The sequence below is a fragment of the Manis pentadactyla genome, chromosome 2, assembly GCF_030020395.1.
Source record: "Manis pentadactyla isolate mManPen7 chromosome 2, mManPen7.hap1, whole genome shotgun sequence".
NCBI lineage: Eukaryota > Metazoa > Chordata > Mammalia > Pholidota > Manidae > Manis > Manis pentadactyla.
Genome location: NC_080020.1, coordinates 66,738,204 through 66,764,714, shown reverse-complemented (window position 1 = coordinate 66,764,714; position 26,511 = coordinate 66,738,204). Strand labels below are relative to the sequence as shown.

The 26,511-nt window shown below is 36.2% G+C and overlaps 1 protein-coding gene across 23 annotated transcripts in view; it reads right to left on the bottom strand.

Moving 5' to 3' along the window:
• The window catches only part of MCTP1 (multiple C2 and transmembrane domain containing 1), a 516,560-nt gene that overhangs the window by 215,289 nt on the left and 274,760 nt on the right, over positions 1 to 26,511 (bottom strand). For all 23 annotated transcript variants that reach the window (XR_005032713.2, XR_005032712.2, XR_005032711.2 and 20 more), the window contains exons 3-5: positions 10,594 to 10,736; positions 5,362 to 5,441; positions 2,118 to 2,229 (exon numbers count right to left, since the gene is read on the bottom strand). Coding sequence is in view for 20 of the 23 variants with exons in the window: in XM_057493380.1 (XP_057349363.1) it covers positions 2,118 to 2,229; positions 5,362 to 5,441; positions 10,594 to 10,736 (335 nt within the window). In the remaining 3 variants the exon portion in view is untranslated. The remainder of the gene's footprint in view (positions 1 to 2,117; positions 2,230 to 5,361; positions 5,442 to 10,593; positions 10,737 to 26,511) is intronic.

Below are 26,511 nucleotides of genomic sequence, written 5' to 3'. Positions count from 1 at the left end.
AAGTGTTGCTTTTCATTAAAGTAATGGTGAATCCCAAATCAAAAACATTCTGTCACCAAGTTTTGCTGACTTTACATCCTGTAGGTAAATCTGCCAATTTCTCTCCATCTCTACCTCTGGCCATTCTCATCCAAACCTCCATCATATTCCACCAGGATGTTTGAAATAACCTCCTCATTGGTCTCCAAGCATCCATACTTACTCTTCCATCTGTTTTCTACAGTACAGCTACACAGCTTTTTTTAAAAGCAAATATGATTATGCCACCTCCTATTTACAGACTTTTGAAGACTAACCATTGCTCCACAAACCTTCATGTGGCCAACAGTTCCTACACAGTTTTCGCTGTCATCAGGCACTATGATCCCTCACACTCTTTTGCTTCCTTTCACCTTCTCTAAGCTCCAGTACTTTTTGAATTCTTGGTGAAGAATGGTTGTTCTAGCCACAGGGCCTTTGCATGTGCTCTTTTCTCTGCTTGAAATACTTCCTTTCTTTCTGGTTTCTGCCTTATTAACTCCTATTCACACTTCAGATCTCATCTCTCATTTGACTTTCTTAGAGAAACCCTGTTTTCCCAACTATAACTAATTTTATGACATTTGCTCTTAAAACAAAATGTACCTCTCTTTCAGGACACTTGAAACAGTTGTTATTTTACATTTCCTTCAGTAATTATTTGATTCTTAAGTTCTCCACTCTATATAAGGAGTGTGGCACAGGACCTGGTTTATAGTAAATTTTTTGTGAATACAAGGATTATTTGAATAAAGCAATAAATGCATATTTATAATTTATTCCTATGTAAGGATTAGCCATCTAGGATATACTCCTTGGCTTGTGATGGTGAAATAATGTATTCTGAATTGGTGACTTCTAATCTTTTTAGAAGATTAGAATATTTTAAATATTTCTGAATATTCTCTGTAAAACAATTACTTCACACACCCTTCCATCTGTACACATGGACCTGTGTATATGCACACACACACACACACGCACACACACACACACAGGCATTCTTTCTCCATGCTAAATTCTCATAATAGATACTATTTGGTAGTACTTGATGGAAAAGAGAAATTTCTTCCTCACTGAATGAAGTATAGATACTTAAATCACACCTAGCAAATACTATATAGGAATATGTGGGTTCATTGTTTAATTTTTTAAAAGCACAACAAAAAATACCTGTTGAAAAGGGTGAACTTTTCAATTAGCTTAAAACACTTCTAAATCTGAAGTTGGAATTTACTTTTTCTCTACAATCCAGAAGAAAAGTTCAATAATACCTTTCCAGCAGACATCATATGCCAACTTTAATCATGCATTATTTTAAGACAGCAATATACACATTGCCAAAACAGAGTATTTGAACTTGCCTAAAAAACTGCATTTGCTCCAAAACTGTGTTATAATCAGAACTGGTGAGTGTAGCTCTCAATACATGAAAGCACATTGAGTCTAAGAACTCTGGTAAACGCAGCAGAAAGCGTACTTGCAAGCATTAGGAGGTGGGTCAGATCTGATATTTTTTAACGTCACTTCAACCATGTTGGAGTAATCAACTCTGTATCCCTTGTCAGTTTCTCGTAACAGCTTGGTGTGCAGGAAGTACAGACAGCCAGTGCTAGGAAATGGGTAACACTGATACAGAAGCCCATATCATTCAGCAAACAAATATCAGAAAGCAGAAACTCTTATAATTTCACCTCATTTTCTTTGTTATGGTACACCTGACAATACAGTCAAATAATAGTAGGGTCTAGATACCTCAATGTGGAATTCCAAATATGCAATTCACTAATAAATGTATTCCCTGAGTGAAAACTACCCTTTGCCTGCAATATAACATGTCTGAAATTGGGAAATGAAATGATAATAAAAGATGCAAATGTGTCCCTTTTGACAACAAGAGGTTCTGATCTGGAGCATAGAACAGGGAATTTAAATTCAAAAGATACAATATGCAGGGATTAGTGATACCCAGGGTACTCACAGAAACAAAGAATGGGCCAGATCTTCATATGCCACTTCTCTTTATTATTACTGCTGGGTTCACAGAAGGCTCACAACATTGGAACAAGGGAGAGCAAGGAAGCGTGGGGGGGACTTACCACATCCCTGTGTTCTCCTTCTTTAGGGGTAAGGATGACTGAGAGCAAAATGATCCCAAGATAATGGTCAGGATAATGGGGATCTTTCAGTGTAAGGGTCACATCTGTGGGCCTATGATATAAAACATTAAGATTTTGAACGATCATTAAATGAATAAGCCAAAAAAAATTTTTTTTTATATCAGCAAGTTGTTATTTTTAGGAGGAAAATCAATTTTGTCTTCCTTTCCTTTCCTGGTATAATTTTTATGTTATTAAAATGTCGTCAATGTATTAAGTTATCCAATAAATTGTGGGCCAATTGGGTACCCCTGGATTCACTGCATACATTTTCAGTTCTTTGTGGGGTTCTAGAAAGGCCAAGGAACTATAACAGTATTGAAGAATTTATAAGTCCCTTCTCCATGATCCTTAAAAGCAGAGAAAGCAATGTGGGCTATTTACCATAAATTCGAGTCCAGCAACTAAATGACGGTCACTTATTAACCACTGCATGATTCAGAGTAAACAGATGAGTAGGAAGATAAAATACAAGTTGCCTATTATATATTATAAATGTGTTTTTAAAAAGTTTATGTTAAATAACTTCTAACATTTAAAGTAATGCTTCTATGCCTAAACTTATAAATCTAAAATCACAAGGAAATAAATTTAGAATTGAGTTGATCAATAGTTAGAAGGCTTTAGAATTATATATGTTTTTCTGAGGAAAAGATTATGAATTATTCAATTATTATCCACAATCTCTTTTAGAAAATAATGCAAAATACATATTCAGCTGATGATGTAGAGGTAATATCTTGTTTCCATGTTTCAATTAATTTTGAACAAATAGGGATTCATGTCCTCCATAAACCTAAGGGATTGAAGAAAATTCAGTACCAAGCTTGAATCTTGAAATGTTGGCAAATTAGGAACATCCCCTTGCTTGTTTAGTCAATTACTCCTTCATTTCATTCACAAAGCATGTATTAAATACATATAAAATGTCAGACACTGCTAGATTCTGCATAAAAACCAGAGGTCATGATCAAAGATAAGATCTTTGTCTTCACGGAGCTTAACTTTAAGTAAATGATATGAATGGAGTGTAGTACTAAGGAGAGGGCTTTGTGGAAAAAGCTGGTCTGAATAAGAATTTTCAATTCTGGTTTCACATCAAGGGTAGGGCCTGGAAATCTGTATATTTATAAAACTCCCCAGTTGATTTTTCTCATATAGCCAGGATTGAGAACCACAGTACTTTTTAATACTACGATAATACCAGGAAACTCTGTAACATGATGCTTAATTTACCAAGTTAAGGAATAATGTTATGGAAAAGATGAATAGTTTTCTGTTGTCAGGGGTTTTAACTGAACCTAAGCAACCTATCAGACTGACAATATATCTATTATAATAATAGATTGTGATGCAACTTGCTCCAATGTTAATTTAGTTACAATTAATCAGTATGGTTTGATAGTAACTACTTGTTCCTTTTAACAAATGCATGGTATTATAGCATATATGTATGTAGTATGTATACTTACATGTTTTATATAGGTTTATAGTTTGCTTTGGTTCATCTTCCTATAATGATTACATGTAACAATTAATAGGAAAAACTTCATTACCTTTTTATAATGATTGCAAGATAAATATTTAAGAATATTTGCAATTACTTTATGATGCTTATCTATTTTTTTCTTTCAAAGTAATACCTTAATGCATTATATAGTAGCATAAGTATTTATATGACTGTTATTATTATACATCTGTCTACATCCAGAGACTACTGATTAATATATATAATGTAATGGCATACATAAATATGTGATTTTTAAAAGTCGTAATTTGATGTTTACATGGTTTTGAGTGGAGGGAACATGTAGCTAAATACGTAAAATAAGTAATGTGCCAAAATAAACACTAAATGCTGTATATAATTTATTTTTGTTTTCTTAGTCATTCCGTATTTTTTAGCAAAGTTATTTTTCATCAGTGATCTATCTTAAATAAAGAACAAAAGAAAGCTATGCTCTGTGATGAAATCCAATAATGTGTATATCTTTATGTAAGTCCACAAAGAAAATAATTGTGGTCTTTATAGAAGAACAACACAGTCCCTTCTACTGGAGCTCAGTTTCCATGGTAATGGACTACAGGCACCACCACCTAGGACACTTCCTTCAACTGCAGTGAGGCAGGAAGTCAGCGTCACCTACGTTCCATCACTAGGTCAAGTCTACATGAGGCTCTAGGTTGGAATGGTGAATGTGTAGGACGTACAGAAAAGGCCATTCTTCTGTCCAGTCCAAGGCAAAAATGACCATCAGAAGAGCAATAAGCTTCCACTGTGCTCAAACTTTGCTGACTATGATGCAGGGGGTTCCACCATTTATATCTCACCTACTTCTAAAATATAAAGTCATGATCTGGCCCATTATTCTGCTTTCCTGCTTTCCAGTACATTCCTGCCACATGATGTGGCCATGGTCATCTAAAACATCTTAAAACCACCGAAAGAAGATTTCATGGCTTCCTTTGTGACCCATTCCAGCACTGCTTGACCTTTTTGACATGTAATTTTTTCTTCTGTAGTATTAATTAATTCTTAGCTCCTATGTTAAAATGCATTTTAAAAAGATATAAGCCCATTTTTAGGTGCAAGTCATGATTAATACAATAATAATTATATAACTTTACAACTAGTCAAGCAGTGATAAACTACTGTGACTGAGTAAACACAACCAATCTGCCTCCACTTCAGAGGTGCTCCTTGGTACCACGACTACCAGCGACGGCAAAACTAGATTCGACTTTGGCTCAGGTGATAAGAGAGCAGCTATTTTTGAAGCAAAGTGCATGTGTTTTATTTCCTATATGGTGGACTGATTCCTAAATTAATACTTTCAATTAACATGTATGATCTACTTTATGCCCCCCTACAACCATACCAGCAAAGTGAGAGCAAAGAATGTGTCTTTTATCTCTAGATTCTTGGTGCTTAGAGCAGTGCTGGGGGGTAAAGCAGGTATCCAACGTTTTTCTGTTGAATAGTTGTCAAATGAGATAGTCAGGGAAGAGGCTATTATTTTCACTAGGTAGATGAGAAAGATGTACCTGAGAAAGGCTGGTGAGCACAAAAGCTCACAACTATGAATGACAGAACAGTGACAGGGACTCAGATCTGTGGACATTTTGTATTTCACAGGCCCAATTTCATAACAAGGTGTAGTAATACTACAAATTCAAAAGTTACCTGTTTAACTCCAATTGTGTGAGATCTAGAAAGGCTGAGCCCATAAAGTCATCCTGTAGTCCAAAATCATAGTCAAATACCTAAGAAGGTGAAGAGACAAGGCATTATCATAAATAACTATAATATAAACTTTAAATGAAAGTTATCTTGCTTATAAAAAGATTGGTTGTCTATCACATGAATATTCTTAATATTTTTAAAGTATTTGGAATAGTAGAGTCTCACAAAACATTCAAAAGAAATTACATTTAATTTTATTACCTGAAATTATTGGTTTATACTAAATAAAACTTTAAGGAAGATGAATATATCAAATCAAATTTTAAAGAAAAATATCAAATAAAATACAGTATATCATCAAATACCTAGGGAACATAAGCTTATTTTTTCCCATGTTATAGAAGGGATGTTAGCATTGCTGGAAGGAAAAGTAGGTTGGTATAAATTCAACAAATATGTCTTCCATACTAGGCTATTGGTGATGAGAATATGATTCCAATTCTTCCTAATTTTTTAGGTCATTGAAAAGAAATCCTCTGAAATTATAGGATGTCATTTTAAACATACAAATAAGTAAAAATAGAGGTATCATTATTGAATAATAACTGTACTTTGTAAAGTTATATAATGTTAGATCAAATTACATTTTTATTGTCACAAGCAATGACTAGTGGATAATATTAGTGTGACTAGCAGCAACAAACAGAAAGGAAAAGAACAGAGAGAACAAATTTCTTCCTTCTGTCAAAACTATTCAGTATTTTCTCTGTGCCTTTCATGGTTCTTATTCCTACTATGGAGGATAAGAAAGCCATGTCCAATAGTACCTGCACTAGTGGGGGTGAGGATTTAATAATGTGGATAGCTGTTGAACCAGTGTGTTGTATATTTGAAACCAATATAGGATTGTATATCAACTTCAATTTTTAAAAAAAGATATTCATATTATTCTACTCTTAAAAAAAAAAAAGAAAAAGAAAAAAGCAGTGTCTCTGACCTCTTAGAGCCTATATATTGGGGCTGGGACAGTCAACAAAGACTCAGAATACACACAGTTCAGTGACGAGCACTGTGGAGACAAAAGTCTAAGGTGGTGTGCTGGGAGGTGCTACTTTGGATAGGGAGTCCAGGAAGGCTTCTCAGAGGAAGTGTGTGTGTGTGTAGAGCCAGGAGTAAGTCTCATTAGTATGGAACATGGATCCAGGCAGAGGGAACAGCAGTGTTTAGCATATTCAGTGATCCTCAAGAAGCCAGGGGTTGAAGCAGACTGAAGAAGGAGAGTGGAAGATTGGAGAGAGAGCTCTGAGCTAGTTCAGTTAGGGCCATTCCCAAAAAACTAAGTAAATGGGAGATGGCTAACTTCCATCCATGTATTAACTTTCTTATTCAGTCCCTCAGCCAGTTTTGGTCAAAAAGTTATTATGTACTGGACTGCATGCTAGGCATTTTGTAAACAGTGGTGAGCAAACTGACATTGTCAATGCCTGCAGTTTAGTGAGGGAGACACATGTTAAACAGGAAGTGCACAGGTGATACATAATTACAAATTTGTTAAGTACTGTAAGAAAAGAACAGGGCATGAAAAGTTAAAAACAGAAGTCAGGGAAAACTTGTAAGGTGGGGAAAAAAATGCTCCTGCATGAAGTTTAGAACTGTGCCTCCTGACATTTTCAAATAAGAAATGTTTTTATTGCACAGGGGTAGGAGTAAGTGAGAATGAACAGGTGAGTACGTTCTTGAATGGAAGAGCCAGGCCATTGGGCTCTCCAGGATGTGACAATCCATTAAGGCTTAGAGAAATCTGAGCTCAGCACTCCTTGGTCCAGTGGGCACAACAGCACAACAGCTAGAAAGCTTGAAGCAGAGGGGACAGCAAGTACAGCTGTGGGGCAGTTACTGCCTCTTCTCCAGCACAGGTATACTCCAGTGCGAACAAGCCTAATATAGAAAACGTTGGTGTTTAAAGGAAAAAATTAATACTTTGCATTACAAATGGATTCTTAAATTTGAAGAGTCACAGGGGATTTATTTAAGCAGTAAGTTTCCCTAATGCCTTTTAAATTATTTAATTTACAGTCATTTGATTTACATACAACCTTTCAGGAGTACGGTTGTTGTAGAAAGTGCAGCACTTCTGCAATAAATATTCTCCTTGATCAATTATACTTCTGAGCTTTAGTCATCCACTCAGTGGCAGATCACATGAATATATTGCACGTCTTATGCAACCGACACCCTGGTACTTTGCAAGTGGCTGTAGTAGTGTATTTTACAACATAAAATTTACACCAAAAATTATAGAAATTTCTCTTGTGTGATCTTTTTTAATCATACCACCCTAAGGCTTAAAATCTTGGGGAGAGTATAGTGACATACAATCAATAAGAACACCCAGGGTACATCCACACATGTGAAGGAGAGAGGTGTGCATCCACTGAACTGATTAGTGTGGGCAGCCCAACTAGGTGACTCAACATTCAGTCAAACTCTCTGTTTGCATGGTGAAGTCTTTCCTACTGCCCTAATGTCAGATGTTTAGTTTAGTTCTCAATTCCTATTAATCAGCAAAGGAATAAACATGGGAAAGAATAGAAACACCAGAATCCATTCATTAATGAAATTATTAGCTATAAGGTTGGCTCTAAGCTCTATAAACTACTCAACAGAGGGAGCAGTGCTCTAGCTGGAGCTTCAGAAACACTGGGCATAAAAAAGATAAAATTGGATCAGGTACTCCCACTGCAATCATAACGAGCAAGCTGTTGCTGATTTATGTTTATTTAGTGCTTACTATATGTTAGGAACTGTGTCAAACTCAGAGAACAGGGTACTGTTTCCACTTTTTAGATAAGGAACCCAAAGCTTACAAAGTTTGTGTTACTCGCTTCCAAACCCAAGGGCTAGGAAGAGGTGATATTAAAATCTTACTATTTGAATCTATTCAGAAACAGAGCATATTTAAATTTAACAAATATACTTGGAGACCCACTCTGGGTGAAGTTCTGGGAATTCAACTATAAGCAATTTACATGAGATCCTTGCTGCAAGGACGCTCCCCCATGAGTCAGAAACATTAAGTAACATTAGATAAAAGTTGGTTGGGGATCAGTAAGACCTCTCTTCATTCTCACATGAATGTGGAACGAAAAATGTTTTATTCTAATCAATTATTTCACTTAGCAATCTTGATTCAATTGTCTCCCAAGAAAAATTGCATTAGGGAGTATATCAGTTAAAATGCTTTGGATACAAGTAGCAGAAAACTCAACTCCCACAATTGGGAACCTGTTAGCTCAAATGACTGAAATGCCCATTGGTAATTAGGACTGCAAGGGAGTTTTGATCTGGCACTTCAAAGGATTCATATATTTATTCATTCATTTATTTGAAAACTACTTGGTGAGTTCCTGCAGTGTGCCATGTACTGTTCTAGCACTGGAAATACAGCAGTGCAGTGAACAAAACAAAGTTTTTGATTTCTTGGGCTTACACATGGTGGGGAGGCAGACAGTAAACAGATGCATGTTAGGTAATGTAAGTGCCATGGGGAAAAACATCTCAGCATATGGAAATGGTGGGAACTGCTACTTACACAAGACGTTTAGGAGAACAATGAGAATAACCATTTCACTATAAAAGAATAATTAAACTCTAAATCATAGACTTGATATTGTAAAACAAAGAAACAAAAACCAAACCTAACTTTCGCCATTGCCATTAGTCATCTTTAATGGAAAATAGAAATTGTGTAATTTAACTGCCAGGTGGACATAGTAAACCTCAATCTCTTTGAGTCTCATTCACCTATAAAATGGACATGAGGATAGTTACTGTGTAGGGTTATTGTGAGAACTACATGAGATAAAGCAGGCTTGTCATGTAGCACAGTGCTCAACAAATGGTAGCTATTATTATGATGAAGATGTGACTTCAGGTTCCATCTTCCCAACACTCAGTAACCAAACATTCACGTGTTGTTTGCTCATAAACCAAAAGCAAGTAGAGTCATGCTTTTTCTGCTTCCTTATTTTATTTTGCTATTGATTTTTTTTTTTTTTGTCTAAAGTAGTTGAGACTCTTGATTCATGCATTTAGGAAGTATTTTTGAAACATATGAGACAAAACATCTAAGTCCAAACATCTAACTTTGGAATGATTTTGTTTGGGTGCACTGCGGTTTATGGCTGGAAATACATTTCCACTCTAACTATTCAGTTGTTGCCATTTAAATGTCCAAAAAGGTGACCCCTTACCCAAGCAGTGCAGCAGAATAACCTATTGTGTTCTAAAAATCCAGAAGCTTGCTTCCTACCTCAAAAGTCCTGAATCAAAATCACAAAATCACAAAATCACAAGAGACTTGGACATCTAGATTCTTTAAAACTTGATAGATAATTCTCATACATATAGCCCTTAAAACCTATTGAGAAATAATTTTGGATAAGATAGTATGGGTAAAATTGCAGTATTTCCAGAATCTCTTGCCTGGCCTTAGCACATCTCTATATCAATAGGTGTTTCCAAATGGTGGAGCAAGCCCACACTGAGAAACTCCACCCGTTCCTTTTGAAACCTGACCCCACTTAGTGAACATTCACCTCCCTTCATATAAAAAAGGCTTCCTTTTGTTTCCTCGGTGTGATTCCCTCTGGGTCTGTCTGCACTCCAACTATCAAGCATGTACTCCTGTCTTTCTCTAAACTTTTAGTCTCCAAATAAACTTTTAATGCTCAACTGCTTTTTGTGTCTGTTCTTTAAAAAAAAACAAAAACTACCCCAAATGAAAGGACTCTTTTTTTTTTAATATAATAGAGGTAGGAATTTTTCTCCCCCTCTCACCTTGTCCTTCTCCAAGTAAAGAGAACTTGGAGGAGGAATAGTAGATCCCCTGATACGATTCTTAAACAGAAAGACTGGGTTCTGTGTAAGCTTTCCTTCTTGTGGAGACTTGTTTTTATATGTTCCCAAAGTGCACTAAATCAGTTAACTGCACCAAATGGGAGGAGATGGACTTCACAAATCTCCTAAATGAGAACCAATACTACTGTCCTCAAGAAAAATGCCCCCACTTGCTGTCCTTTACCTCATTTCATCACATCAACAGTTTAGAATTGTGCACAGCAGAATTTATCTCTGGTGAGAAATCTCATCAACTGGAGAGACATGAGAGAAACCATTACACAGAGATGTTTATGTCAGATTGCATTAGGGAAGGACAAGTCAAGAGCTCACCTTTATATACAATGGCTCCCTGAGGTGGTCAACAAGAATGCAAGCTCTCTCCTCCCACACAGGATTGAGGTTCTTGTGTATTGTTTTACTCCTAAAAACTTCTTTTCCTCCAATTTTAAACTTTACATATGGATCACTTGTCCCTGTAGAAGAGATACACATCAGTCCAGTCAGTCACACCTTTCTATGGAAGCAAGAGAATAGCTCATCCGAGCATCACAAAGAATAAAAGTTAAATGAGGTTTATCACATGGGGAATAAGGGTTAAGTGTTTTTCCTAAATTTTTCCTTAAATAGTGAAGTGACAGCAAATTATAATACTATAATATTGTACCCTGTCCTGGTATTTAAAAAACTCTACCGCATGCTGACATTAACTAATCAGTCATTTCTCTTGGTATCATCTGGTAACTATAAAAGGGATGACCCAGGATCTCAGCTGATTTAACTAGCTTTAGACTTACGTATGTTGACAAAATTTTACACTACCCCAAAAGGATTAAGGAAAGGTGAATCTCAAACTGGGCTTCAGTTTTATCCTTGGTCACATATTCTTTCTTGCTCAAAAATTTCAATTTTAGAATGTTAGGAAGGGAATGAGGTCTTGGAGTAAGGCATCGGGGGAAGGAGACAAATGATTAATTAATCATCTGGATACTTTACATTATCTCTTAACACCTCCCAAGCTCCCCAGGATGATAAATCAGAGCTGTCAAGTAAGTGGCTCAAAGATGCACAGCTAGCAAGAGATGGAGTTAGGGTTCCAAGCAAGGCTGTCTGACTAATGCCTATGATTTTTCTACTGCAGTTGCAAGAGTGATTGGCCTTTACATACATACACATTATACCATTTCTCACTTTGACTGATGAATGAGACCAATCTTGATGTAGTGAGTCTATGCTGTTATTAAGGAGTCAGAGAAGGTGAATCAGGGACCACGCCAAGTAAATCATTAACATGTGACAATCTCCATCCTCAGAGAATAATGTATACAAGTCCTGACTCCCTTATAATAAAATTTTAATTGTTTTATCTAAATGGAATCCATAGTTGATAACTATGGTCCATATGATGTAAAGGAAAATATGTGGGGCCCTGAAAACTGTAAAGCATCATATAAATGTTAGGCACTACAATTATGACACTAATATCCTTAAACTCATTCTCTCTATTCCTCTTTAACACTCCACTCACCTTCATGACACATAAATACCTATGTGAAATGGAAGGATTGCCTTATAGGATTTGTTTGTTCTTAGTCAATCATTTGCAGCTCTTTCAAAACTTTCCAAATTCCCCAAATAAATATAATACCTTGTTTTTAATATGACTAGATTTGGGTATAGTAAAATAATGATCCCAATTTCCCATCATGAAACTCCCTTTCTGACACTTTGGTTTTATCATAATGGTACAAACTTTTTAAAATACTTACAAATTTAAATGCAGGCTATCACAAGATAATCTATTTTAATGCATTCTTTAGGAAAGTCAGTGAACCAAAATGTTTAATAGTTAAAATGGGTATTTTTAACATTGGTTCCCAGCCATGGGCTGAGGACTCAGGGATGTGGAGTGTTGCAGAACATATTGGAGGGCCATTACAGTCCATACATACATTTGAATTTTCTCAGACGTGCCCTAGATCAAGCTATTGTCTTTGATTTTCAGAATCATCTAAGTCAACTACGACCACTTGCTAAAATATTATAAGATCTATAATATTAGAGCCGTTGGATCACTGGTTTTTAAATCTCCAGCAATTAAAACACAATCAGACATATTGTCAGTCCTCAATAAACATTTAGTGAATAAATGAGCGACTTAATGATTTACTGTGGTGAGTGGCAGACCTCTCTTTCTGCAGACTTTTGTCTTCTCCACTTGGATTTCCGATAGCCATCTGGATATCTATGAACATTCCAATAGACATCTGTTAGCATCTTGGTGTTAACAATGTCCAGAACTTAAGTCTTGGTCCTCTCTCCTGTTAAACTTGCTCCTCCTTCAGGCTTTGACTGGTCAATTAATGGCTCCAGTACTTGACAGTTGTTCAAGCAAGACATCTGGAAATTATTCCATACCTCATTCTCCATGCTTTGTATCCAGGATACTGATTAATTCTCCTCCAAAATTCACCTTATACATTTTCTCTGTCTCCACTCCAGTTAAGCTACTATGATTTCTTTGCTGTACTGTTATAATACTACCCTCCTAACTGGGCTAGCCACATCTTTGCATCCCTTCTATTAATTCTCTATATGGCAGCCAGGTTGATCTTTTAAAAACAATTCTATCTCCCCCTTCGTTGCTTAACACATCTCAAAGGCTTTCAACGACACCTAGAATAAAATCCAAAATCTGTAACATGGTATATAGGACTTGTCATTTCGCCATCTTCATTTTTGGCCCCTTTCTGTGTTCCATCTATCTTGTTACCAGAAGTTATTTTTCTGCTTCCAGTCTTTGCATATTCTGGCCTTTCTCTTAAAAAGCTCCCCTTTCCATTCTCTTCCCTTTTTGCCTGGCTGACATTTTATTATCTTCTAAATGTTAGCTTAAATATAATTTGCTCTGGGATGCCTTTCTCAACCTCTCAGTCTAAATTAGTTCTCTTGGTCATTTTCTCTTGGCACTTGCTCTTTTGCTTAGTAGTACTAATCCTTTTGTTACTTACAAGTTAATTTGCATGTCTACCTGTTTACTATGTGAATTTTTCCCCTGGATATAACACACATAGAGCCAAGACTCTCCCCCAGCACATGGCGGTGTCTGGGGAGCATCAGCATTCAATAAATATCTGTTAAATGTGTTAGGGGATGTTACGCATTTTCCTTGGTCCTGCTGCAACAAAGAATTGAAGGGCAAAGACACAGGAGTGAAGCAAAGTAAAAGTTTTATTTAAAGTTACCTAAAAAGAGAAAAAGTACAGGTGACCTCAGGGAGGAGAGGTGCCCTGAAAGGCTGGCGAGAGAAGTTTAAGGCTTCTCACTTCAGAAGTGTAGGTGACCTCAGAGAGAGAGGAGCGCTCTGAAAGGGTTAGGGTCTGGGGTTTTATGGCCGGTTGAAGATTCTCAGGAATGTGACAAGGGGCTAGGGGTGTGGACTTGTTAAGTGGTCTCAAGATATTTATCTTTGAGGAGATATTAAGTTTTATTAGTCCTCCAGGGAATTCTGCAAAATCAGCTTAACACAAGAAATTGACTGCTCTGATTTCCTCCCATTATAGTAGCTTCCTGGTCTGGGAGCATATCAATCAAGACTGCCTGCCCTTCCTCCAAGGTGGGTTGAGTTATTGTCTGCTGAGGAGTATGTTAATAATCTTCTTAATTTCTTGAGTTTTTAATAATGCAAAATGCAATTTTAGCTTTAAGATGGAATCTTCCTGTCTTTATTAGCTGTTTATAGGTTGGCCTATTAGCAGGCTAGAGTATATCTTACAATGGCATGATCTAATTGACACAATGAAGACATGGGCTATGCTCAGATACTTTTCTTTATCTGGGTAATATTCAAACATTCCAGGCCAATTTGCTCCTGGCCTTTTGAGCTTTAACTGATTAACTCATTAACTCTGAGTTTTTTCTGGCTCTCTAGTTTTAACTGGTTAACATTTTGAGTCCCCTGTAACGGACTTTACTGGCCTTCATTCTCTCTCCACCCTGCTAATATCTATTTTCCTGCTTAACAAATGGATGAGTAAATGAGCAACTACAGAGTTTACGGCACACAGAGTATTACGGCACACAGAGTATTAGACACATCCTCTAAGAAGTTGGTAAAAGCATGTATTATCAGCCTATAATGCAGATGAGATTCAACAATCTGAGATTCAGTGTGACTTGCCCCAAATCACACAACAAGTACACCAGGAACAGGATGGAAAGCAAACTTAGACTTTCAGACACCAATTGGAATGTTCTTTCTACTTAGCTTTTAAGGAAACCTGAATATCCATATTTTCCTTTTTTACTCTACCACACCATCAGAGAATTACTATGTAAAAATATTGAATAATGATTTAGATACTATAAATAAGACTAATATTGAGAAATAACTTATTCTGGTAAATAATCCTCAAACGTTTCTATTTGTTTAATCACCCTATGTTTCTGTGAGTATATTGTCTCCATTTTACGCATGAGGAGGAAAGGTTGAGTAGCTTGCCCAGGTCCCACTAGAACTCACATATGGAGGCCAGTCCGGTTAGTGCTTTTTCTGGCACATCACCAAAAAACATTACTCAAATAGACGTAACAATCCTCTATTTTTTTTGTCTAAAAAAATATAAAGAACTCCCTTACAAGAAAAATGATTCCAAGAAAGCTTGGCCTTGTGTTTCTAAATAGTTATTGATATTAGCATGTTACTCCATTTAGTTTCACTATTACCTAAAAAGACTGACAAAGCTTCTAGTAATTTACTAGATGTCCATCCGTATGCTCAAAAACTAATCTTTTTGAGATGCAGTGTGCTTTTTTTGTGTGTGATTCATTTTTTTATTAAGGTATTATTGATATACACTCTATGAAGGTTTCAGATGAAAAAAACAATGTGGTTACTACATTCACCAATGTTATCATGTCCCCTCCATACCCCATTGCAGTCACTGCCCAACAGTACAGTAAGATGCCAGAGCCACTATTTGCCTTCTATGTGCTACACTGTCTTCCCCATGATCCCCCCCCACACCATATGTGTCAATCATAATACCCCTCAATCCTCTTCTCCCTCCCTCCCCACCCACCCTTCCCCACTCCTCCCTCTTGGTAACTGGTAGTCCCTTCTTGGAGTCTGTGAGTCTGTTGCTGTTTTGTTCCTTCAGTTTTGCTAGGTTGTTATACTCCACAAATGAGGGAAATCATTTGGTACTTGTCTTTCTCTGCCTGGCTTATTTCACTGAGCATAATACCCTCCAGTTCCATCCATGTTTCTGCAAATGGTAGGATTTCTTTCTTTCTTATGGCTGAATAGTATTCCATTGTGTATATGTACCACCTCTTCTTTATCCATTCATCTACTGATGGACACTTAGGTTGCTTCTATATCTTGGCTACTGTAAATAGTGCTGCAATAAACATAGGGGTGCATATGTCTTTTTTTACTCATTGGGTAAATTCCTAGGAGTGGAATTCTTGGGTCAAATGGTGTTTCTATTTTTAGTTTTTTGAGGAACCTCCATATTGCTTTCCACAATGGTTGAACTAGCTTACATTCCCACCAGCAGTGTAGGAGGGTTCCCCTTTCTCCACATCCTTACGAGCATCTGTTGTTCTTAGTCTTTTCGATACTGGCCATCCTAACTGGTGTGAGGTGATATCTCATTATGGTTTTTATTTGCATTTCCCTGATAATTAGTGATGTGGAGCTTCTTTTCATGTGCTTGTTGGCCATGTGAATTTTTTCTTTGGAGAAGTGTCTGTTCATATCCTCTGCTCATTTTCTAATTGGGTTGCTTTTTGTGTGTTGAGGCATGTGAGTTCTTCGTATATTTTGGATGTTAACCCCTTGTCAGATATTTCATTTACAAATACATTCTCCCATACTGTAGGATGCCTTTTTGTTCTGTTGATGGTGTCTTTGCTATAAAGAAGCTTTTTAGTATGATGTAGTCCCATGTGTTCATCTTTGCTTTTGTTTCCCTTGCTCAAGAAAATGCTTCAGAAAAAAGTTGCTCATGTTTATATTCAGGAGATTTTTGACTGTATTCTTCTAACAGTTTTATGGTTTCATGACTTATATTCAGGTCTTTGATCCATTTTGAGTTTACTTTTGTGTATGGGGGGGTTGGACAATAATCCAGTTTCATTCTCTTGCATGTAGCTGTCCAGTTTTGCCAACACCAGCTGTTGAAGAGACTGTCATTTCCCCACTGTATATCCATGGTACCTTTATCATATATTAATTGACCATATATGCTTGGGTTAATATCTGGACTCTCTATTCTGTTCCACTGGTGTATAGGTCTGTTCTTGTGCCAGTACCAAATTGTCTTGGTTACTGTGGCTTTGTAGTAGAGCTTGAAGTTGGGAAGCAAGATCCCTACTGCTTTATTCTTCCTTCTCAGGATTCCTTTGGCTATTGGGGGTCTTTTGTTGTTCCATATGAATTTTAGAACTATTTGCTCCAGTTTGTTGAAGAATGTTATTGGTATATTGATAGGGATTGCATTGAATCTGTAGATTGCTTTAGGCAGGATGGACATTTTGACAATATTAATTCTTCCTATCCATGAACATGGGATGTTTCCATTTATTGGTATCTTCTTTTATTTCTCTCATGAGTGTTTTGTTTTCAGAGTATAGGTCAGTCTTTCACTTCCTTGGTTAGGTTTATTCCTATGTATTTTATTCCTTTTGATGCAATTGTGAATGGAATTGCTTTTTTGATTTCTCTTTCTGCTAGTTCATCATTAGTGTATAGGAATGCAACAGATTGCTGTGTATTAATTTTGTATCCTGCAACATCGCTGAATTCAGACATTAGGTCTGGTAGTTTTGGAGTGGATTCTTTAGGGTTTTTATGTACCATACCAAGTCATCTGGAAACAGTGACAGTTTAACTTCTTCTTTACCAATCTGGATGCCTTTTATTTCTTTGTGTTGTCTGATTGCCGTGGCTAGGACCTCCAGAACTATTTTGAATGAAAGTGGGGGGAGTGGGCATCCTTATCTTGTTCCTGATCTTAAAGGAAAAGCTTTCAGCTTCACGCTGTTAAGTACAATGTTGGCTGTGGGTTTGTCATTTATGGCCTTTATTATGTTGAGGCACCTGCCCTCTATGCCCATTTTGTTGAGTTTTTATCATGAATGGATGGTGAATTTTATCAAATGCTTTTTCAGCATCTATGGAGATGATTATGTGGTTTTTGTACATCTTTTTGTTGATGTGGTGGATGATGCTGATGGATTTTCTAATACTGTACTATCCTTGTATCCCTGGAATAAATCCTACTTGATCATGATGGATGATCTTTTTGATGTATTTTTGAATTCTGTTTGCTAATATTTTGTTGAGTATTTTTGCATCTATGTTCATCAGGGATATTGGTCTGTAATTTTCTTTTTTGTGTGTTGTCTTTGATGGTTTTGATACTAGAGTGACGTTGGCCTTATAGAACGAATTTGGAAGTATTCCCTCTTCTTCTACTTTTTGGAAAACTTTAAGGAGGATGGGTATTAGGTCTTCCCTGAATGTTTGATAAAATTCAGCAGTGAAGCCTTCTGTCCAGAGGTTTTGTTCTTAGGTAGTTTTTTGATTAACAATTCCATTTCGTTGCTGGTAATTGGTCTGTAGATTTTCTGTTTCTTGATGGGTCCACTTTGAAAGGTTGTATTTTTCTAGAAAGTTGTCCATTTATTCTAGGCTATTCAATTTGTTACCATATAATTTTTCATAGTATTCTCTCTTAATTCTTTGTATTTCTGTGGCGTCCATAGTGATTTTTCCTTTCTCATTTCTGATTCTGTTTATGTGTGTAGACTCTTTTTTACTTGATAAGTCTGTCTAGGGGTTTATCTATTTTGTTTATTTTCTTGAAGAATCAGCTCCTGCTTTATTTGATTCTTTCTATTGTTTTATTCTTTTCAATTTTTAAAATTTCTGCTCTAATCTTTATTATGTCCCTCCTTCTACTGACTTTGGGCCTCATTTGTTCTCCTTTATCTAGTTTTATTAACTATGAGTTTAGACTGTTCTTATGGGATTGTTGTTCTTTCCTGAGGTCGGCCTGTATTGCAATATACTACCCTCTTAGCACGGTATTGCCTGTATCCCACAGATTTTGCGGTGTTGATTTATTGTTGTCATTTGTCTCCATATATTGCTTGATCTCTGTTTTTATTTGGTCATTTATCCATTAGTTATTAAGGAGCATGTTGTTAAGCCTCCATGTGTTTGTGGGATTTTTCATTTTCTTTGTGTAATTTATTACTAGTTTCATACCTTTGTGGTCTGAGAAACTGGTTGGTACAATGTCAATCTTTTAAAATTTATTTAGCCTCTTTTTGTGGCCTAGCATATGATCTATTCTTGAAAATGTTCCATGTGCACTTGGGAAGAAAGTATATCCTGCTGCTTTTGGGTGTAGAGTTCTGTAGATGTCTGTTAGGTCCATCTGTTCTCATGTGTTGTTCAATGCCTTTGTCTTCTTACTTATTTTCTGTCTGGTTGGTCTGTCCTTTGGAGTGAGTGGAGTCTTGAAGTCTCCTAGAATGAATGCACTGCATTCCCCTTTTAATTCTGTTAGTATTTGTTTCACATATGTAGGTGCTCCTGTGTTGGGTGCATAGATATTTATAATGGTTATATCTTATTGTTGGATTGACCCCTTTATCATTATGTAATGTCCTTCTTTGTCTCTTGCGACTTTCTTTGTTTTAAAGTCTATTTTGTCTGATACAGGTACTGCAACACCTCCTTCTTTCTCCCTATTAGTTACATGCAATATCTTTTTCCATCCCTTCACTTTAAGTCTGTGTATGTCTTTGGGTTTGAAGTGAGTCTCTTGCAGACAGCATATAGTTGGGTCTTGGTTTTTTATCCATTCAGTGACTCTATGTGTTTTGATCGGTGCATTCAGACCATTTACATTAAGGGTGATTATCAATAGGTATGTACTTATTGCCATTGCAGGCTTTAGATTCATGGTTACCAAAGGTTCAAGGGTAACTTCTTTACTAGCTAAGAGTCTAACTTAACTCAGTATCCTATTACAAACACAATCTAAAGCTTCTTTTTTTTTTCCCCTCCTTTTCTTCCTCCTCCATTCTTTATATATTAGGTATCATATTCTGTACTCTTTATCCATTTTTATTACCTCTGGTGACAGTTATTTAACCTTAGAAACACTTCCATCTATAGCAGTCCCTCCAAAATACACTGTAGAGAAAGTTTGTGGGAGGTAAATTCTTTCAGCTTTTGCTTATCTGGAAATTGTTTAATCCCTCCTTCAAAGTTAAATGATAATCTTGCTGGATAAAGTATTCTTGGTTTGAGGCCCTTCTGCTTCATTGCATTAAATACATCATGCCTCTCCCTTCTAGTCTGTGAGGTTTCTGCTGAGAAGTCTGATGATAGCCTGATGGGCTTTCCTTTGTATATGATCTTTTCTCTCTGGCTGCTTTTAATAGTCTGTCCTTATCCTTGATCTTTGCAATTGTAACTATTATATGTATTGGTGTTGTCTTCCTTGGGTCTCTGTGTTGGGAGATCCATACACCTTCATGGCCTGAGAGACTCTCTCCTTCCCCAGATTGGGGAAGTTTTCAGCAGTTACTTCCTCAACGACACTTTCTATCCCTTTTTCTCTCCTCTTCTTCTTCTTCTGGTACCCTTATAATATTAATATTGTTCCATTTGGATTGGTCACACAGTTCTCTCAGTATTCTTTCAATCCCAGAGATCCTTTTTTCTCTCTTTGCCTCAGTTTCTTTGTATTCCTCTTCTCTAATTTCTATTTTATTTATCATCTCCTCCACAGTATCTAATATTTTAATATCCTCCATTGTATTCCTCAACAATTGGATTTCCATCCCAAATTCGTTCCTGAGTTCTTGAATATTTTTCTTTACTTCCAGGAGCATGCTTATGATTTTTATTTTGAAAGCTCTTTCAGGAAGATTTATTAGTTCAGTCTCACTTGATCCTTTTTCTGTTGTTAAGATTTTGCTTTGAACCAGGTTCCTTTGACGCTTCATATTTGTATGTGGCACCCTCTAGTGCCCAGAAGCTCTACTCTCTGGAGCTGCTCAGCCCCTGGAGTGATGTAGGGGGTCGCAGGGGAGTGGTGCTGGTGCCCTTTTCCATGAGGTCTGTTCTTTCCTCCAGGTGTATGCAGTCTGGAGAACCTTCTTTCCTGTTGCTCTTTCAGGATTAGTTGTATTAATTATATTTTCATATTTTATGTGGTTTTAGGAGGAGGTCTCTGTCTCACTTCTCACACTGCCATCTTTAATCCTGCAATGTGCTCCTTGTTCTTTCACAGAAACATTTTCTCCAACCACCATATAGGTTAACTGGCAAAATCCCCTGAGAATTAGGTACAACTGGTTCCTAGACTGCTAGGTAGTCTGTCCCCAGTTCTTAATAGTAGAATTTAAATTACAAAAGGGAATCCAGATCACTCAATCAACATTTATTGAACACTTATTATATAAGATAAAACATTCTGCCTAACTAGCCTATGAGATTAGTTCTAGTGTTATCCTGAGCTTTCAGGTGAAGAAACTACAGTATGGAACAGGTAAGTGAATTTGCAAAAGTCACACAGTGGGAATGCTGGGACTGGAACATAACTGCCACAATAGGCCACCTTTAAACACAATGTTTTTTATGCCTGGGGTCATATCCATGATGCCACTTAAAGCAGTAAGTAACCAATGGCCTGAGGAAATAACAATCCAGCGTATAAGTGTAGATCTCATTCAGTGTTCCAGCTTTGATTTGATGCCATATGATAAAATTTGCTACATTTCTCTCTTCCTAATTATCACTTAGAGGCCTCTGGTGCTACTATTAAAATTTAATAATATTTTAATAGTCAAGTTTCTTTAAGGAATTTCTAATTGTTTTCAAGGTCTTAACTAGTGAACCTTTAGTGATTTAGCGTTCTTATTCATTTAAGACCTACAGCTTGTGATTCCAACATGGGAATTGGAGAGATTGCTTTTTTAATTAATTTAGGTTCAGCAAAAGATTATCTAACCCTCTTATTTTCTAACTTTGAAAGTGTTTTTCTAACCTTATTTCAGCAAGTTAATATTTAGTGATTAATAATAGGTATTATTTTCTCTTTTAAATAGGATCTCTGTGGTTAAGCCTACTTTGAAAATGCTAGTTTAGAACAAAACTAAATAGATTCATTTTCTACAGCCTTTAAAAAAGTTAACGTACACTGTGACTCCCCAAGGTTGGGATATGACTTGTGGCATTTGGAAGGCTTCTTTGACCAGGTGGCCTGCTTTTCTTGAGTGCATATTTCAGGACTAATAGCTCCTGATCTCTCTTGGGAAATGCTATCTTATATTTCATTGATAAGGATGTGCTGGAGGTTCTTTGATTTTCATAGACTTCCCAGAGAGCTCAAATCATTTTATTATAATAAAACTCCACATAAAGCTGAGCCACTAACATGTTGTTGATCTTTATAAATGTATTATGCCAAAAATAAAAAAATAAAAAAAGATTTAGCTTGTTGGTTCAAAAACCAAAAAATTTAATAAATCAGCGTCTGTGCTTTTTTGTTGCAATATTTCATTCAACCACAAGATGGCACTAACACTTACCAAATTATTGCCAGGCCTGCCGTTCTGCCAAAGTTAAGGCATCTCTACCGCACACTTTGTGGTTCTCAGGCATTTCTGGCAACCTATGCTTTGTTTTTATTAGCTGGGTGAAGCCCTTCATAAAACCTTTTATGGGTGATAATGATATGAAAATGCAAATAAATGCAGAAGAAACCTGGAAGGGTTAACCATAAAATAAAAAGAAGATTTTAGTGTTACTCATTTTATATTCATGAGCAACCTTTCACACATCCATTTGGGCAGGTAGCACTAATTTTTGAAACATTACTAATTATTTTATTCTATAATTTTAAATTGTATACTTAAAAAATTATAGAATATTGTAGACCTAGGGATTATTAATTATTTAGTTCTGAACCCTGGGGTCAAATTGGTTAAAAAAGAGGAATTACATGGTGTGTAAAATGTTTTCTCACGTAATAAAGTAATACATATCTCCAAAGCTACATTTTTGTTTTTGTTTTGAGTCAGGTCACTGATAAGTACTTCAACATGCTGGTGTGATTATTTAGCTTTTATGTAAGTCCAACATAGAACAAACTGTCTGAATAGGTCCATTTTGTGCAGCAATAAACACAGCATACACAAGATGGCAGTCTCTCTTCCCTTAAAATAATATTAAAGATACTGAAAATGTAAACAGCATCTAATAATGAGGCTCTAGTTTTCATTCTCAGAATAAACAAGTTTAAATCAATCTTATTCCAAACCTTGTATATAATGAAACAGGAATGGCTACTCCTGTTCCAGGGACCTCTAATTATTCAATAAGGCCAATTCCTAATAAAAAATAATGCCAAACTGAAACTCAGTCTCTGTTTTAGAATAAGGGGAAGGAGGAGAAAGAGAAAGAGGCAAGAAGACAACAAAAGAAAGAAAAGTGAACATAAATATTCAGTGTGGACAATTACAGATTTCAAATTTGAGCTGCATCTTCCTGAAGGTGTGTTTTTTCTACAAAGATTTGAAGCTAGCTGTCTTTGTTGCCCAAACGGAACAGAAAAGCTATCTGTTGTATAATAAGGTCCTCGATACTTGAAAGAGGCCTGTAAAAACAGAGATGATCAAAGCACACTCAGCAATACGTTGTATCTTTATATACATTTATTTTTTACTAATGATTTTTTAAACCTTCAAAACAGGTACCTTATTTAGGTGTTAAAATTATTTCCTTAAGCTTTCCCATTCCTTCCTCATTTTTTGTTAGAGATTTGGAATGCCCTATAGAGGAACTTTCACGAAGCCTAAATAACCAAATAGATCAAGATTCAAATGCACGAAGTTTATAATAATGTATGGCTTTATGCATAAAAGCAAACTAACATTTTCCAATAATGAGGAATATGAATATTCCAATGATTTTTAAATTCCTGGTTAATGAAGTTATATGATACAGCACATAGATGAATTAAAAATAATACTGTGATAAAATGAATTATAGAACTGAACTAAACAAATGTCTTCCTTTGAAGAATGGAAGGCACCTCAAGACACATTGTACAGAGAAGGTGTAAATGACAGGAATAGGCTATCGATGTTTATGAGTAATTTTTTTGGTTTATTTTTCTCTTGTAAATGCAGAGTTCAGGATATGCAAGGAAAAATAATATACATTATATTTGGGATAAAGACAGTTTACTCAAGTTTCCTTCATATCTGGCATAAATTACAGGTGGTATGTACATGCAATTTCCCGATTACTTTTGGAAGTGTAGGCAAACTAAAATATGGAAGGGTGGTGCTTTTGTTTTTCATACTGCTTTAGTCAAATCCTTATTTAATTTTAAAAATAAACGTTTATTAATCTGTGACATAAGAGCAACCACCAAAGAGGAGAGTGACTTAGATATTATTTTTTCCAAAGGGCTTTACTCGCGTTGCCTCCAGGAGCAACCTCTGTGGCCAGTAATGAATTCACTGACTAGATATCATATATATATTCATCACCATTAAATTGTTTTTCACCCAAAGGGAAACTGTTTCCCCTGGAATTCTTCTGAAACATGTTACTATATTTCTACAGCCAACCCAATACCTCCAAAAAATCAAATATAAAAATTTTTTCAAAAAATACTTCGAAGTACTTTAACTTCCCTATTAAAAAAAGTTAGAATATTAGAAAATTAGGCTCTGAAGTATCTATTCTCTCCTCAATCTTTTTGCTTCTGGCTATCCCAATAGTTTTCTGAAATTGTTTCCTTGAGTGTCACAGTAACTTTTAATCGCCAATTTCAATTGCTCTTTCTCAGTCTTCAGCCACTTTCCTCTGTGGGTGACATTGAACATTAACTCCACTGACTCGGTGACTTCTTTTCCTTTTCTTGGCCCTATGACACTTCTCACGGTAATCCTATGATGAAAAGAATATTGGCCAGGGTCAATTTTGCTTCTTATGGGCAGTGTGGTCTTTTAGAAGTCATTTAGCATCTCCTGTCTACAGACTAATATTAGGTGTTAAAAGTCATTTTAAAGTCTCTTGTCATGTCTAAAAAGAGGGGATTTCCAAAATTTCTCAGAGAAGAGTAAAGGATCTCTAATAAAGTTCACTTACATGCCCTTAACTGAGAACAAGCCATTCCACATAGTATGAATTTTCCAGAAAACTAACAACTGGCATATCAAATGAGATCTGTTTTATTAATACATTTGAAGGAACTGTTTCTAAAATGTATTGTTTTTCTCCTTTTTCTCCTTAATACTTGCAATTTTTTTAAAAAATGGAAAGAGCATCATTTGTTGATTTTGTGTGTCTAGGAAATTATCATCAAGGTTGTAGGAAAATAAAGTTAAATCTTCTGTAGAAAGCTAGTGCAATCCGAGGAGAAATATTTCAATTTCTGAAATTCCCAACTGAATGCTGCTAAAAATCAACAGATAGATCCTTACCACAGAAAGTATTCCTACGATGGATGTTTCTGTAATCTGTTTATTTTGTATATTCTTATTCATTCCTTTCAACTTAGAGTTGTTATAAACTCAGAGAGTATTATTTCTGCTACTATTTATACCAGTGAAGAATATGTGGTTCTTAAAATAAAACAATATAAAAGTGATTTGAGGTGTAAGGAGTTTGAGTTTCTGAAAAACTATGTGGAAGAGAGCCATCTGCCAATCAAAAGAATCAGCCTTGGACTGTTATATGGGTGAGAAATAAGCTTCGATTGCATTGAGCTATTAAATGTTTTTTTGGGGGGTGTATTTATGGAACAGCTGCTCAACCTACCATAACCGAGGCAGATTTCTAAATCTTGTGCATTCTGATTAAAATTCCACCTGCAACCACAGTTTAGCCTATCCCACCTTGAAAATGTTCCTAAGCCCTCTGATTCTGATTCTTAAAAATATCTCTTGAAATCATCTGTGCCACCATTGCTTCATCATTCCTTATCTAGACTATTCTAAGAGCCTCCAGATTGGTTTCCCTACTTCCTTTCAAACCTATTCTCCAAACACTGCCAGAGTTTTCTCGTCCAACACAAATCAGGCTACTTGATTCCTCTTAGACTATATTTACTCTGTTTTCCACAGCCAGAACCGCTGCTGTGGCTAACCCAGGCTCCAGGACCCAGGCTCAGCACCAGTATCAAAGCTTATCCTGGTCCAGGGGACTTCGCACAAACTGAGTGTAATTTAATTATCTTACTCTTACCATGGAGCCTTCTGATCCTAATGTGGCTTCTGTGACAGACTGAACTCCAATGACCATTTTCCTCTTTTTCATTTTAGTAATAGTGCCTCTGTGAGTTTAGCAGGACACGTGATCATCCCATCAGCGAATTTCTTATCCTCCATGCAATCGGTATGGTCACCTGACAAAGTTTTTGCTGGTAGGTATGAGCAGAAGTGACACATGCAACTTCTGGATCTTCTGGTAAAAAGAAAGGAGCTGCTTTGGATCAGAGAAGGAAGCCATGGGTAAGTGAGAGCAGAGCCATTTCATCAGCCTGCAATCTCTCACTTCTGGACTTAATATGGGAGGGAACATCTTTTTAAAGCCATTTTGTTTATGGGTCTTTTGTTACCCGACGTTTAGCTTGTACTTGAATATTTTCCAAGTAGACTTTCCTTCTAGACAAGTTTATTTCTTATTGGAATGATTTATTTGACTTCATATAGCCAATCAATCTTGAGTTCCATTCAATTGAGTTTCATAAGTCAGGTGATATGGGCCAGGTATTTCCACAGTCTTCCCACAGGCCATTCCTGGGCACTAGGGGTTATTATTTACAGAAATGGAAGATAAAATCCAGTAAAGAAAAATAAATGGGTCAAGTGGGAGGAAACTAACTTTTTTGCATACTTACTATATGCTTGGGGTTTTTAACACAATATTCCATTTAGTTATAACTATAACCTTGCGAGGTGGGTTAAACCAGCACACAGGAGGCATCCAATAAAAGTTTGTGGAATTAGTGAATAAATAAATACTCTTAGTACCTTACAGATGAGTAAACTGGTTCAAGGAGGTGGGTTGCTTGACCTGGTTACAGGGCTGGTAAATGGCAGCTCCAGAATCCATTACAAGATCAACTTGACTCTAGATTCCAAATTCAATCCACTACATCACAGTGCTTTACTACTGTAAGCTTTTCCAATCAACTGACCTGCCCC